Below are 15,113 nucleotides of genomic sequence, written 5' to 3' on the forward strand. Positions count from 1 at the left end.
CGGAGGGGCTGTGCCGAGGGGCGGGGTCAAACTATGGGCGGGGCCTATGCTGATATCCCGGCCCATCGCCTCCAGGAGCCCCGCCCCGTTCCCGCCCACCGTCTTCCAAGCCACGCCCCTCCTCGCCCCGCTGCCTGCGATGGGGCGGGGCTAAACATAAAAGGCGGGGTCCCAATCGAGAAGCCCCGCCCTATCTCCCTGAAGCCCCGCCCCTCTCCGGTTCCTCCGGCGGTACCGGGGCCGGAGCGGGGGGCGCGTTCTCCTCCCCCGCCGCGCCCGCGCCGGAGCGTGCGCAACAGGCGGGCGCCGGCGGAGCTCCGTGAGCGCTCGGTGAGCGAGCGGCCGCGGGCGGCGAGAGAGCGCCCGCCCGCCCGGGGCCGGGCATGTGCGGCGGGGCGACGGGCAGGGCGCCCGGGCAAGGGCGTTTGAAGGAAACGTGAGGCGAGGCGGCGGCGGCGGGATGGAGGCGGCGCCGCGGAGAAGCCCCGAGCCGCGGGAGAAGCCGCCGGTGCTGGACGGGGAGGCGGCGGGGGCGCCCGCGGGGGCGTCGGGCGCGGCCCCGGCCTCGCCGGCGGCGGCGGAGCAGATCGTGGCGGAGGGCGAGGCGGCGGCGGCGGGCACGTTCGTGCAGCGGCAGCTCGGGGCGATGCTGCAGCCCGCCGTGAACAAGTTCTCGCTGCGCATGTTCGGCAGCCACCGGGCCGTGGAGATCGAGCGGCAGAGGGTGAAGTCGGCGGGCGCCTGGATTATCCATCCCTACAGCGACTTCAGGTGGGACCGGGGCCCCGGGACCCCCGCCCCGGCACCGCCTCCCGGCGCCGGTCCCCGCTCCGGCTCCGCCGCTGTCCGTGGTGCTGAGCGCGGCCCCGCCGCCGTGGGGGCAACAAGTGCCGGTAGCCGGAGCTCTGCGCCGGCCCGGGGAGGCGGCTGCCACCGGCGGAGCCCGGGGCCGCGCTGCCCCAGCCCGTTCCCGTCTGGGATTATCCCGCCCTCACGGACGGCTCTGTGCTGCCCCACACCCGCGGGCTCCCGGTGCTCCCGGTGCCCGGGGCAGCCCGGCTCCGCCGAGCCGCGGAGCTCCGCTGACCCGGCCCCGGGCGTGCGGAGGCGGGGGTTGCTGGGCTTTGCCTGCCCTTACGGCTCCCCCCGCCCTTCGCGATGCTGTTTTTAATTTGCTCAGGAGCCTTCATCCCCCTGGGACGCGGCTCCCCGCGGCTGGAGCGGGGCCGGTCACCCAGCGAGGAGCCGGGCCCGGCTCTCGGTGTCACCGGGATCACAGCGGGAGCTCGGGGATGGATGATGTGGGAGGAACTGGGTGTCACGGGGATGTTGAGTCATGTAGGGTGGGCTTTCTCCGCGGGGAATGGAGCTGCCAGGCAGGCATCTCCCGCAGCAGGCTGTGACATGGATGATGTCCCCAGCCTGGAGAACGGAGCCAGCACCCGTCGTGGCTCCCTGGCACCTGTGGCCGTCTCCCCTCACCACTGGGTCCACCCCAGCATGACACCCCGCCCTGGGAGCCATATTTTCAGGGAAAGCATCCCAAAGTTTGTGAGCCTGGAGCTTGGCAGGAGCGGTTTCTGCAAGCAGTGCCGTGCAGGGAGCTGGCAGGTAGACAGACAGGGGGATTACTCCGGTGTTTATCACATTAGGGAGATACATAAAGGCCGTGGAGATCAGGGCCCTGAGTGCTCAACCTGACACTCAGTGAAGGACAAGGCCTGTCCTAAAGAGCTTAAGCCTAAATCTGAAGCGAGAGCTCCAGGCAGGCTTGGGCAGCTGTGGGGACAGGCAGCTTCCCTGCTCAGCTTCTCAGGGCACAGCGTGGAGGTGCAGGAGGCCAGGTGAGGCTCCTTCTGCCTCATTTCCTTCCCTGGCCCAGCAAATCCTGGCCACAGGCAGGAAGGTGTTAATGTGGGAGAGGCTCCTGACCCTGGGGTGGGCTCCTCGAAGTGCTGGGGTCACTCCTGGCCCTGGGGTGGGCTCCTCGAAGCCCTGGGGTTACCGTAACCCTGGGGTGGGCTCCTCAAAGCCCCAGGGTCACTCCTGGCCCTGGGTCGGCTCCTGGCCCTGGGCCATTTCTGGACCTGACCTTGAGGTGGCTCCTTGAGGAGAGGGTGCCTCCCCCTACTCCCCTCAGGCTCTGGAGGTCTCTCTGAAGGAGCCTCTCATGGCACCAGGACCTCCCTTCCCCTTCCTCTGCCCCTTCCCTTTCCCCTTCCCCTTCCCTTTCCCCTTCCTCTTCCCATTCCCCTTCTCCTTCCCTTCCCCAGCAGCAGAGATCCCAGTATCCGTGTCCCACCATGAGTGTGGGGTAGGAAATCCCCACAGGCTTCTGCCACCTGTAAAAGCTGGTTTGGATTCACTGGGCACTGAGAGCTGCCCTGAAATCACCTTTGGAGATTTGAGCCTACACCCACAGCCAGGGCTGGGACGAACTGGGGATGCCTGGGGACACCTAAAGCTGGACTTGCTTTCCCAAGGGCTCTGAAGGCTCTGATGGGGGATCCCAGGAGTCACAAGGCTGCTGGAGAAAGTGGTGATGTGTCTGTGTGAAGAATGAAAACATCCCGGTGGCACTTGCATGTGACAGGGCTGCTGGCTGTCCTGACATAACCAGCTGGCTGTCCTGACATAACCAGCATCTCTTGGCTTTCCCTCCAAAGCCTCTGAGCCTGCCCACTCCCAGCTAAAGGAGGTGGATGAGGGGTGCCCTCACCCTGCCCTGTGCATGCTGGCACCTCCTGTAGGGTTGGACCTTCCTCCCACCTTCCCCTGGCACCAGCACTGTCTCTCCTTGCTTGGCTGCTGCCTGGCTCACCACCACAGCCTCCCTGATCCTTTTCTGCTGCCCCAGGAGCTCGGCTCTCCGTTTGCATAACCAGCAAAGCTTATCCCAAATCCTGCTAAGCCAACTCGGGTGGTGGCAGGGAGACAGCAGACGACAAGGAGCCTCAAGGGAGCAAAGCCCACATCCTCTCGGAGATCTCCAGGGGGCACGTGGCAGCTTTGGGGTGGGGGCAGAGGTGTGCATGCACTGCCCTGCAGTGGAGAGAGAGACAGCCAAGCTCCTACACCCCCTATTCCCACACAGGGTGACTTCTGCACCTCATTTCTGCTCACATCTGTCCCAGCTGAGCAGCAGGCTGTTAGTGATGTGTGTGTGTGTCCTCAGCACCTGCCTCTCTGCACGGTCAGACCCTGACTTTGATCCTGTTTGCTGTCTAACTGTGTCCTGCCTGTCCTGCTCTGGCCCCTGCATTCCCACCCTGCAGGTTTTACTGGGACCTCATCATGCTGCTCCTGATGGTGGGCAATTTGATCATCCTGCCCGTGGGCATCACCTTCTTCAAGGATGAGAACACCCCTCCCTGGATCGTTTTCAACGTGCTTTCGGACACTTTCTTCTTGGCTGACCTGGTGCTGAACTTCCGGACAGGCATCGTGGTGGAGGACAACACGGAGATCATCCTTGACCCTCACACCATCAAAATGAAGTACCTGAAGAGCTGGTTCCTGGTCGACTTCATCTCCTCCATCCCTGTCGACTACATTTTCCTCATCGTCGACCTGGAGACGCAGGTGGACTCCGATGTCTACAAGACGGCGCGGGCCCTGCGCATCGTGCGCTTCACCAAGATCCTCAGCCTGCTGCGCCTGCTGCGCCTCTCGCGCCTCATCCGCTACATCCACCAGTGGGAGGAGGTGAGTGTCTCCTCTCTGGGTGCCCTCCAGGAACCCTGGCAAGCCCCGGGTCAGGAGACAACCGGGGGGCAGCCCCAAAGTGGCCGACAGCACGGGGCACGCTCTCTGGTGGCCCGAGGGTACCCATGGGTCACCTTTGCAGCAGGAGAGACACCGGAGACATCGGTAGAGGATGAAAGGCTGGCTCTCAGCAGGGAGCCAGTCCAAGGTTGGTTCGGAGCTCCTCAGGGAGCCCCACACCTCAGTGGTGCGCCTTGCTCAGAGTGAAACAACAGGAATCTCAAGGTTACATTTAAAGGGGGGGAGGAAACCAAAGGTACTTACATTTGCTGATGTATATATAATAAGAGACCCTCTTATTACATATATAATAGTAATAATAACATATATATTATAATTATATATAAAATTATACACATAATTATATATAGTCATATATATATAATAGATATATTATTATTATATATAATAATAATATATTATAATAATAATAATATATATATATTATAAAAGACCCTCCAGGGATGCAACCTTAGGGATGGACATTTGGGATATCATATAAAATATTACTTGAGGGGCTGCCCCCTGGTCTCAGACTAATCACTCGACGACTTGGACCAAAATTTCTAGACAGAAGGGATGGGATGTTGAGTGACTGGCAGAGAGCCAGTCCCCAGGGATTTGGGGATGACCTCAACCCAGGAGAATGGTTACACAGGTAGAGGGAGGGGGTACAAAAAGGGGTACACCGTTTGGGGAAAATAAGGGGATACAAAACCAAAACTATTACGAAGTATTACAAAGTATAAAAGCACACTACAACAGTGAGAACCCCTCGGGGGTCTCCTTGGCGGTCCCCCAGCTGCAGGTACAGCTGTCTGGAGGGGCAGAGGGCTCCAAGGGCTGTTCTAGGAGGAGAGTTTCTCTGCAGCTCCACTCCTGCCCTAAAAATGCGAGCGTTCAAGCGCTGGGTGCTGCTGCCTGTCTCTTGTCCCCAGCAAGCCTCTCCTGTCGAAAAGCAGGCTGAGTTAACATTCAGGCAACGCAGTCAAACCTCCACTCAACACTCACCTCAGCTGGCTCGGAGATAGAGGCAAGAAAGGCTCTCTTGCAAGGTTTTATTCCAGCAGGGTAACACAGTCACCGAAGGACAAACCCAGGGAAAAAGAGAATGAACCACGTGCAGCAGGCAGCTTATAAAGGGGAAGGGGTGGGGGGCAGAGCTAGGGGGTGGGCAGAGGGGCCTGCCACCAGGGGTAGGGGGGTGGCCACCAGGGGTACCAAGCCAGTGACAGGGGAAGGAGAAACCAGAGGAAGCTGTGACACCAAGTCCATGGGGAAGAGTGTTTTTCCCTTTGGGAGGGCTGACTCTATGGTAAGTGGTTAATTTTTCCAGGGCTGAGGGCTTGGGGATTGACCAAGTGGGGAGAGTTCATGGGATGCTACACTGTCCTGTTCCCCAGATCTTCCACATGACGTATGACCTGGCCAGCGCCGTGGTGAGGATCTTCAACCTCATCGGGATGATGCTGCTGCTGTGCCACTGGGATGGCTGCCTGCAGTTCCTGGTGCCCATGCTGCAGGACTTCCCTGAGGACTGCTGGGTCTCCAAGAACCACATGGTGGTGAGTGCCCAGATGAGTGCCCAGACTGGGGTGGTTCCAGCTGGGATCTGCCGTGGTGGGGAGAGGGTTTGGTTCCCTGTCTCTCCACCTGGAGCTGCTGGGAGATGTGCTGCTGAGCATTGCCTCTGTGGTCACAGCAGTGAGATAGGGCAGAGGGAACCTCTGCATCACCTTCCCATCTCAGCCCACCTTGGAGTCAGGGAATCCCTCAGGGAGGGAACAGGACACTGGGGCTCCTGCCTCCTCCCCAGAGCAGGGCCTGCTGCCTCTTTAGGGCTTCACAATCCTCTTCCTGGAGGAGAACTCATCCCTTTGGCCTTGGAGGAGCCTTCTTCTCACTGGGTCTCTGGACTCCCCAGCTCAGGGAGGTGGGACCGGGGTGTTCAGCTGCACAGCACCTTCCACCAAACCCTTCATCCCCACTCTGCCTCGTCTGCAGAACGGCTCGTGGGGCAAGCAGTACTCCCACGCCCTGTTCAAGGCCATGAGCCACATGCTGTGCATCGGCTACGGGCAGCAGGCGCCCGAGGGCATGACCGACGTGTGGCTCACCATGCTCAGCATGATCGTGGGGGCCACCTGCTACGCCATGTTCATCGGCCACGCCACCGCCCTCATCCAGTCCCTGGACTCGTCCCGGCGCCAGTACCAGGAGAAGGTCAGTGGGGACACTCTCAGCTACCTCAGGGAAGGGATAGGTTGGATATTAGGAGAAAATGTTTCACTGAAAGGGTAATAAAGTACTGGAATGCTCTTCCCAGGGTGGTGGAATCACCATCTCTGGGTGTGTTTAGAAAAAGGCTGGACGTGGCACTTGGTGCTGTAGTCTAGATTCTGAGTTGAGGTGTCAGGGCATAGGTTGGACTCCATGATCTTCGAGGTCTCTTCCAACCTCTTTATTCTGTGATTCTGTGATTATTTCCCGTGGTTCTGCTGTGCTGGGCTCAGGCCAGGCTCTTCACAGGTGTGTCCTTTGTGTCCCTGGGCAGGTGACTGTGTGTACCTGATGAGAGACATGGCACTTGGTGCTGTAGTCGAGTTGAGGTCTTAGGGCATAAGTTGGACTCAGTGATCTTCAAGGTCTCTTCCAACCTCATTATTCTGTGGGTGGGGGAGGGAGGGCCTGGGTGCTGGGGGAAGAGTCCTGGCATGAGTGGGTCCAGCTCCAGAAGCAGCTCAGCACAGCTGCTGTGCCCTACTGATTCCAGAGGCTGGCATCTTTGTCCTTGCCACTCTCCCTCGGGGTGTGGAGCTCAGGCTGCCCACTGAGAGTGGGACCATACTGGTGTCCATACTGGGGGTCACTTGTGCACAGCGTGGCCCCACCCTCCCTCTGCCCTGGCTCCAGCTGCATCCTGAGTGCACAGGTGTCCTTTCCTTTACCCCCTTTGGGCACTGCAGTAGGGCTGTCTGTATGTACACACTGAGGAGAAGGGACACATCATCCGGCCACGCAGGCGGTGCCAGCCGAGCGCTGTGTGACTCCCCTTGTCCCCACAGTACAAGCAGGTGGAGCAGTACATGTCATTCCACAAGCTGCCTGGGGACACGCGCCAGCGCATCCACGAGTACTACGAGCACCGCTACCAGGGCAAGATGTTTGACGAGGAGAACATCCTGGGGGAGCTCAGCGAGCCCCTCAAAGAGGTGAGGGCAACCCTCCCCTGCTGTGACCTGCAGGGCAGGGGCTGGTGCTGGCAGGGGCCAGGCTCGGTGATTCCCCACTTATTGAAACAGGATGACCCCTGTGTGGGGAGAAATGATGAGAAGGACTCTATAATATCAGAAGGTTAATTAATTTAATTATTATTTCTACTCTATTATATTAATATAATAATATATAGAATATCTTTATTATAATAATTTTATTACAATAATTTAATTACAATAATTTTATTATACTATTAAAATTTATTATTAATTTATTTTTATTATAATAATTTTATTATTTATACTATATTGTATTAATATAACGATATATAATGATATTTTATAATAATGTTATAATATTTAGAATTATTATAACTTTATTTTAATAATAATAATAATTTTATTATTTTTATACTATATGATATTACATTACATCTAAACTGAATTTGCCAAGTCCTCAACTTTGTACACAACTGCTCAATATCTCGTGACTGTCATCTGACAGTCCCGACATATACACACACCTGGCCCTGACAGGCCAAGGAAACAAAACCCCATCACTTTGGGTAAACAATTTCCATATTGCATTCTACTTCAGCACAACACAGGCACATCAAGTGGGATAAGAATTGTTTTTCCTTTCTCTGAGGTTCAGAGAATGCGAAACCCAGAAATATTCTTGGGAAGAGTTGTGCCTTGCTTTTCTCTGTGGGGAGAAATGTGGCTACACCCACTGAGCTGCTCCTCACCCCACAGGAAATCATCAACTTCAACTGCCGCAACCTGGTGGCCAACATGCCCCTGTTTGCCAACGCTGACCCCAACTTTGTGACAGCCATGCTGACCAAGCTGCGCTTCGAGGTCTTCCAGCCTGGGGACTTCATCATCCGCGAGGGCACCGTGGGCAAAAAGATGTACTTCATCCAGCACGGCGTGGTCAGCATCCTCACCAAGGGCAACAAGGAGACAAAGCTGTCTGATGGCTCCTACTTTGGGGGTGAGCTGGTGGGCAGAGTAGGGGGCAAAAGCTGCCTGCGAGTAGAAGCTGGGGCATCCCTAATGTTTCTGCTTGCTCATCTCCTCTTGCCCAGTGCCAAAGTCTTGGCATCCAGTCAAAGTGGCAAAGCCTTCACCCCAGTTCTGTCTGGCTGGGGCAGAGGGAGCAGGGGCACAGGGAGCATCCACTGCTGGCCAGGGAGGAGAGGAGGTCAGAGCAGAATATCTGAGCCAGTTTACAGGATACAGGCACAGCTCTGGGAGGGAAACAGGCCAGGCCATCACAGCAGCCACACCCGGGGGTGTCTCCATGGCCTGAAGAGGGAGGAAAATGCTGTGCCTGGCCAAGGAGACAGGCTGTGGGGTCTGTCCCTGCCTCTGAGCCATGCTTTGTGCAGAGTTTTGGGGTGCTGGCAGCCCTGATCCTGCTCCAGGGCTGGGAGGGGGCTGGATGGCTGTGTCCCCCTGAGCCCAGCCCCGTGTCCCTGCAGAGATCTGCCTCCTGACGCGGGGCAGGCGCACGGCCAGCGTGAGAGCCGACACCTACTGCCGCCTGTACTCCCTGTCCGTGGACAACTTCAACGAGGTGCTGGAGGAGTACCCCATGATGCGCAGGGCCTTCGAGACCGTGGCCATGGACCGCCTGGACCGCATAGGTGAGGAGGAGTGAGCCCCTGGGCTCAGCACAGCCGCATCTACAGCCACCCCCAGGGCCCACAGGACCAGAGAAACACAGGTGGTGGAGTCACAGAGTAGGGATGAGGTGATCACAGTGCCTCAGCCCCGTGGGTTCCTCCTGGAGGACAGGCTGGAGTGACCCCCTGGGCTCAGCCCACATGGAGTGAGCCCCTGGGCTCAGCACAGCCGCCTCTACAGCCACCCCCAGGGCCCATGGGCCCCCAGACCCACAGGTGGTGGAGTCACAGAGCTGGGATGAGGTGATCACAGTGCCTCAGCCCCGTGGGTTCCTCCTGGAGGACAGGCTGGAGTGACCCCATGGAGTGGGTCACCATGGAGTGAGCCCCTGGGCTCAGCACAGCCGCCTCTACAGCCACCCCCAGGGCCCATGGGCCCCCAGACCCACAGGTGGTGGAGTCACAGAGCTGGGATGAGGTGATCACAGTGCCTCAGCCCCGTGGGTTCCTCCTGGAGGACAGGCTGGAGTGACCCCATGGAGTGGGTCACCATGGAGGGAGCCCCGGGGCTCAGCACAGCCGCCTCTACAGCCACCCCCAGGGCCCATGGGCCCCCAGACCCACAGGTGGTGGAGTCACAGAGTAAGGATGAGGTGATCACAGTGCCTCAGCCCCGTGGGTTCCTCCTGGAGGACCCCATGGAGTGGGTCACCATGGAGTGGGTCACCATGGAGTGACTCCCTGGGCTCAGCACAGCCACCTCCAGGGCCCACGGGCCCACAGACCCACGGGTGGTGGAGTCATGGAGGTGGCATGAGTGCCCCAGCCCCGTGGGTGCCCAGCAATGAGGATGATGAGGAGCATGAGGAAGGAGCCTGCCCTCTCTCTCCCCCCCAGCAAGATCCAGGCAGTGCCACAGGACAGGCTTCCCTGGGAATATGTAACTGCACTGCACAGTACCTGCAGTGTTTGGCAGTGACCAGCTGCTTGTCCTCACCCTCCCTTGCCTGTGGAGGACAAGCAGGACCCCAGACCCCCATCCCTTTGGGGTCAGGACTCTCCTGTTTTGTCCCTGCTGCTTCCACTGCTCCAGTCTGGACCCTTCCCAGGGTCTTGCTTCCCCTGGAACTCCGAGATTTTATTGTCCCTTCCCACTGCCACCCTGCCCTCCACACTGTCCCCAAGGGTCGGTGACACTCCTGCCTCCCCTCCAGGGAAGAAGAACTCCATCCTGCTCCGCAAGAGAGCCGAGCACAGCTCGGGACCCCTAAACAACGAGATGATCCAGCAGATCGTGAAGCACGACCAGGACATGGCCCACAACATCCAGGACCTGCAGCAGATGGCGATGGGCCGGGAGCTGAGCGGCAAGCCGGTGATTTGGGAGCCTCTGGTGCACGCCCCGCTGCAAACAGCCGCCGCCACCACCAACGTGGCCATCGCGCTGACCCACCAGCACAGCCTGCAGGCTCACATCTTCCTGCCGCCCTCCTCCATCTCCAGCCCGCTCTCTCCCGAAGCCACCCTGCTCACCAAGCCGGTGCGCCGCTCCCAGCCCAGCCTGGGGGGCTCCCGGCCCTCCTCCGTGAGCTCTCCCTCCGGGGCTCCGTCCCACCTGCACACACCGGCCGCCGGTTCGCCTTCCTCGCCCATGGTCCAGCCCCAGGCGCCGCTGGAGAGCGGGGGCCAGAGACCCAGCCCGGGGGCGCAGCCCCTGCCCCGCACTGCGCAGAGGGGGGAGATGCCAGCGGGGCCCAAGCAGCCCCCCGGCGGCCCCCAGCCCCAGCTGTCCCGGTCCCGCGGCGCCTCGCTCTCCACCTCGCTGCTGCAGCAAGCGGCGGGCGCTGCGTCCCCCAGCTCGGAGCAGGCGCTGCCGCCGGGGAGAACGCTCCACTACAGCCTGTCCCGAGCCACCGGCTCCCACATCTCGCTCCTGATGCAGCCCCAGCAGCTGGTGAAGCACAGGAGCATCCAGGGGCTGCCGGTGGGGCGGCTCACGCAGGATGTCCGGCTCCTCTCTGCCTCCCAGCCCTCCCTTCCCAACAAAGTGGCCCAGCAAGCCGACGGCAGCTCCTTGAAGCAGGGCAGGAAATCTGCAGGGAACCTGGCCCGCAGGTCCTCGCCCTCGGTAGCCGGACTGCTGGCCAAGCCGTGTGCGGGGATGCCCGGCCAGCCCGCACACCCTTCGGGAGCGCTGGCTCAGCCCGGCCGCTCCGCGGGAGCGCCCACGCCCCAGTCCCCGGGCTCCGCGTCCAGGCAGGCGGCAGGTCCCTCCCGCAAGGGCTCCGTGGCCTTCAGCCCCGAGGTGGAAACGGCGAAGCCCAAACTCCCGTCCAACATGTGAGTCCTGGAGGCAGCCGCGCGGGCAGGAGGGAGCCGGGCGTCCCGGCGGCGCAGGAGGCGGGGGAGCAGAGCACCAGCCCCGCCGTGCGGGAGGGAAAATGAGGTGAGAGGCACCAGCCGGGGCCGTGGAGGGGCTGTTTGAGGCACGGGGACACGGCAGGGATGGGCATGGGCCAGCCCCAGAGCTGGCCCAGCTGGATGAGGAGGGGGGCTCTGCTGACTGCCCCAAGGGAGTCACCCTGCCCAGGCTCTGCCCTCCTGGCTCATCGCCATCTGTGAGTTCTGCCCTCCTGCCGGAGGCACAGGACAGGTCAGAGCCCTCGCCCAAACTCTGGCCTTTCTGGGGAGCTCAGCTCCCCACAACTGCCCCTCGGGGGCTGGGCCCCCCACGCTCTGTGCCGCGTGTCCCACAGCCTGTCCTCGGGGCAGGCTGACGCTGGCAGCTCCTCCAGCTCGTCCTCTGTCACAGCAGGGGCTGCCCGATGCCCACCTCGATCCCCAGACTGCTCTGCCCAGCCCCTTTGCCTTTAGGGTGAGGAGGCAGAGGCACCCCCCAGGTCCTCTGCCCGGGTGGAGGGAGGAGGCTGGAGCCCGTGCCAGGGGCATGGGGGTCCGCGGTCAGCACTGCCCCTTCCCAGAGTGCCAGGACCACCTGGGGGTCCTGGGCAGGGCTCCCCTGGTGTGACGAGTGCCAAGGGGCAGCGCTGGGGGGCAGAGGAGCAGCCCCCCAGTCCCTCTCCCCATCTTGTGGGACCGTTTTGCCTCAGAGGTGCTGAGTGCCAGCGAGGTTGGGATGTGCTGCTGGGCAGGGCTCTGCCCCACGCCCGGGCACTGTGGCTGCCCCTCCACGGGCCCCCATGGGGGCAGCCTGGGGGGATTCTGCTGCCTGCAGCTCCAAGAGGATGCTCAGAGGGTCACTCCAAGGGGATCCCCCTGTGACTCCAGGATGCTGTCCAGAAAATCATTTGGGATGACCCTTCTGTGGCTCCAGGAGGATGCTCAGAGGGTCACTCCAAGGGGACCCCACTGCCTGCAGCTCCAGGAGGATGCTCAGAGGGTCACTCCAAGGGGACCCCACTGCCTGTGGCTCCAGGACGATGCTCAGCCCGGGCTCTGCTCCCCTGCCCTGCGCTGCAGTCCCATTCCCAGGTCACCTGGAGATGCCAGTCACCGGTGCCACAGGAACAAAAGGCTGCCACAACGAGATGCCAATCCCGGTCAGCGCCTGGGTGACGTGTGGGGCTGTGGGGTCACCCCCCGTCCAACAGGAGCCCGGGGTCCCCACAGATGCCCCACTCCCCCCCCCTCCAGAGATAGTAGTGTGCAATGTGTATGCGAGTCGTGGCTCTGCCAAGCAGCCGAGCTCTGCTTCCAGCGTCGCTTTGGGCCAGCCGTGTTCAGTCCTGGTTAGAGTAGCGTCCCCTCCGTCCCCACCGCGCTGCGCCAGCTGCTTCCCACTCCCGGAGTCAGGAACCCCGGCTTGTCTTCGAGCTCTGGAGCTGAGCGGGGCCCCGCCGGACCCCCCAGAGCAGCGGGCGAGGTCTCGTTCCCCGCGGTCCTTCCCGAAGTGAGGTGTCCCGTTCTCCACCCTCGTGTTTTGGGGCGTCGGGAGCAGTGCGGAGCTGCTCTGGGAGCACCAGCCCATCAGGAATCCCGGCAGTGCCTGCCAGAGGGGATGTCCTGCACTGCCTTTTCCCATGGATTTCAACCGCCCTGCCCTGCTCACCCCCTCGTCCCGCTCCATCCCCGCGCTCGGTGCGTCCCCGTCGGGCGGGGACCTGCAGCGGAGCCGCGCTGTCCCAAGTCCCCGGGCTGTGTTCACACTGCGTGATGTCGATGTCTTAGCGGTCACCCCCGCGCCCCGCAGAGCGTGCGGGCCGGCTCGGACAGCACCGAGCTGCCACCGCCCGGCGCCGTGTCGGGAGCCAGAGCCACCCTGCGCTCCTGTCCCCGCCGCCGTGGCACCTCGTGGCCCGCTGCCCACCTCGTGGCCCGCTGCCCACCTCGTGGCCGGTGCCCACCCCGTGGCCCGGTGCCCACCCCGGGGGAGGCTGGAGGGGCTGGGGGTGCGCGGGCGCAAGTTTAGCCACCAAAGACCATGATCCTCCACTCTTGCACTCACGGCAGTCCATGTACAGAGCTTGTAGTTTTCATATCGCAGAGAATTTAAGAGCGTTTTTTTTATTTTTTGGTCCTTGTACATAACGGATTTAAATAATAAAGAGAGATTCTGAGCTTGTCTGGGAGAAACTCCTTCTGCACCTCCTGCGACCCCACAGCTCCCCGCGCGAGGATGAGGAAGGACAGGGGGATGCTGCAGCACCCCAGCTCCAATCCTGGCCTTCTGCAGAGCCGGGAGCAGCCGGGAAACCCTCGGGAGCCACCGAGGGGCCTCCCCCGGGCCCCACAGACCTGGGTGGCGTGGCAGGAGCCCAAAGACAACGGGTCCCCTCCCGCCCACCCCGGTCCCTTTCGGCAGTGGGCAGATTAATGTTTAATCTTTGGTTATTTTCCCCTTCCATCTCCGTTCCCTTTATTGCCGGGGGGATGGGCGGGTTTGATACCGCCTGATTGCAGAGCAGCACTCGAGGCATTAACGCGATTAAACGAAGGTCACACAGCGCAAGGTGGGCCGGGGCACCCGAGCCACCGGCACTGCGGCACCGGGCGCGGGTCTCGGGGCACAGCCGTGCCCTGGCCGCTCCCTCGTCACCTGCCGCTGCCCCCCGGGCGGGACACGGTGGCTGGCAGGACGCAGGAGCTTGGTGGCCATCGCGCTGTGCCCTGCCCGGTCTCGCCACCGCAGCCCCGCGTTACCGGGGCAGCCCCTGCCCGCAGCCCTGAGTTACCGGGGCAGCCCCTGCCCGTTACCGGGGCAGTCTCTCGACCCACAGCCCATCGTTACTGGGGCAGCCCGTGTCCGTTACCGGGGCAGCCCCTGCCCGCAGCCCTGAGTTACCGGGGCAGCCCCTGCCCGTTACCGGGGCAGTCTCTCGACCCACAGCCCATCGTTACTGGGGCAGCCCGTGTCCGTTACCGGGGCAGCCCCTGCCCGCAGCCCTGAGTTACCGGGGCAGCCCCTGCCCGTTACCGGGACAGTCTCTCGACCCACAGCCCATCGTTACTGGGGCAGCCCCTGCCCGTTACCGGAGCAGTCTCCCTGCCCACAGCCCTGAGTTACCGGGGCAGCCCCGGCCTGCAGCCCCACGTTACCGGATAGTCCTGGCCCGTTACCGGGGCAGCCCCACATTACCGGGGCAGCCCTGGTGAGTTACCGGGGCAGCCCCTGCCCGTTACCGGGGCAGTCTCCCTGCCCACAGCCCCGCGTTACCGGGGCAGTCCCTGCCCGCAGCCCCTGCCCGTTACCGGGACAGTCTCTCGACCCACAGCCCATCGTTACTGGGGCAGCCCGTGCCCGTTACCGGGACAGACTCTCGACCCACAGCCCATCGTTACTGGGGCAGCCCCTGCCCGTTACCGGAGCAGTCTCCCTGCCCACAGCCCTGAGTTACCGGGGCAGCCCCGGCCTGCAGCCCCACGTTACCGGATAGTCCTGGCCCGTTACCGGGGCAGCCCCACGTTACCGGGGCAGCCCTGGCCCGTTACCGGGGCAGCCCCTGCCCGCAGCCCCACGTTACCGGGCAGCCCCTGCCCGTTACCGGGCAGCCCCTGCCCCTTACCGGGCAGTCCCGGCCCCCAGGACGGTGCTGGCGGTCCCCCCCCGCTCCCCGCAGGAATTAGGCTCCGTGACACACGAAGAGCTCAGCGCTGATTAACAGTTTTTCTCTAATTTGATTATTTCAGATTACACCGCAGCCAGCCTGATTAAGGGGGCACAGGGCAAAAAGAGCATTTTTTGGGAATGAATTCCAGCATATTTCCTATCGCTATTCCAACACTCTTCCACCCACTTTGTGTCCATCGGCGGGGCTGGCGGCCGAGGCAGAGGGACCCCCGGGTCACGGCGGAGCCCCGCTGCCCGCCCGGTGCTGGGGGCAAAGCGCCGGGACACGAGGGTCCCGCAGAGCCCCGGAGATGCGGACAGAGCCCCCCGCCCGTCCCCGCTTCCCCCTCCCCAAGGACACCCGGCCTGGAGCCGGAGGCTGTGCCCCGAGCCCCCGCGTCCCGGTGGCGGCGGGAGGGGGATTAGAGGGCACCA

General features: G+C 62.0%; 2 protein-coding genes across 3 annotated transcripts; one reads left to right on the forward strand and one right to left on the reverse strand.

Moving 5' to 3' along the window:
• The first annotated feature begins 387 nt into the window (after positions 1-387).
• HCN3 (hyperpolarization activated cyclic nucleotide gated potassium channel 3) lies at positions 388-10,964 on the forward strand. Of its 2 annotated transcripts, none has more exons than XM_041464828.1 (8): positions 388-771; positions 3,276-3,705; positions 5,169-5,330; positions 5,770-5,988; positions 6,831-6,977; positions 7,737-7,977; positions 8,468-8,632; positions 9,826-10,964. In XM_041464828.1, the coding sequence occupies exons 1-8, from the start codon at positions 461-463 to the stop codon at positions 10,953-10,955; spliced, it is 2,805 nt and encodes a 934-aa protein (XP_041320762.1). In that variant the 5' UTR covers positions 388-460; the 3' UTR covers positions 10,956-10,964. The 2 variants fall into 2 exon arrangements, with proteins under 2 accessions (XP_041320762.1, XP_041320763.1); XM_041464829.1 differs by having other exon boundaries at positions 642-771; positions 3,440-3,705.
• Positions 10,965-12,104: 1,140 nt separating this feature from the next.
• LOC121352153 (uncharacterized PE-PGRS family protein PE_PGRS10-like) lies at positions 12,105-13,086 on the reverse strand. The gene is made up of 2 exons (XM_041464849.1): positions 12,976-13,086; positions 12,105-12,938 (listed from the first exon to the last, which is right to left on the reverse strand). Exons 1-2 carry the CDS (start codon positions 13,084-13,086, stop codon positions 12,105-12,107), a joined length of 945 nt encoding a protein of 314 aa, XP_041320783.1.
• Between the last annotated feature and the right edge of the window lie 2,027 nt (positions 13,087-15,113).

The sequence above is a fragment of the Pyrgilauda ruficollis genome, unplaced genomic scaffold (assembly GCF_017590135.1).
Source record: "Pyrgilauda ruficollis isolate IOZ18807 unplaced genomic scaffold, ASM1759013v1 scaffold185, whole genome shotgun sequence".
NCBI classification, from domain to species: Eukaryota; Metazoa; Chordata; class Aves; order Passeriformes; family Passeridae; genus Pyrgilauda; species Pyrgilauda ruficollis.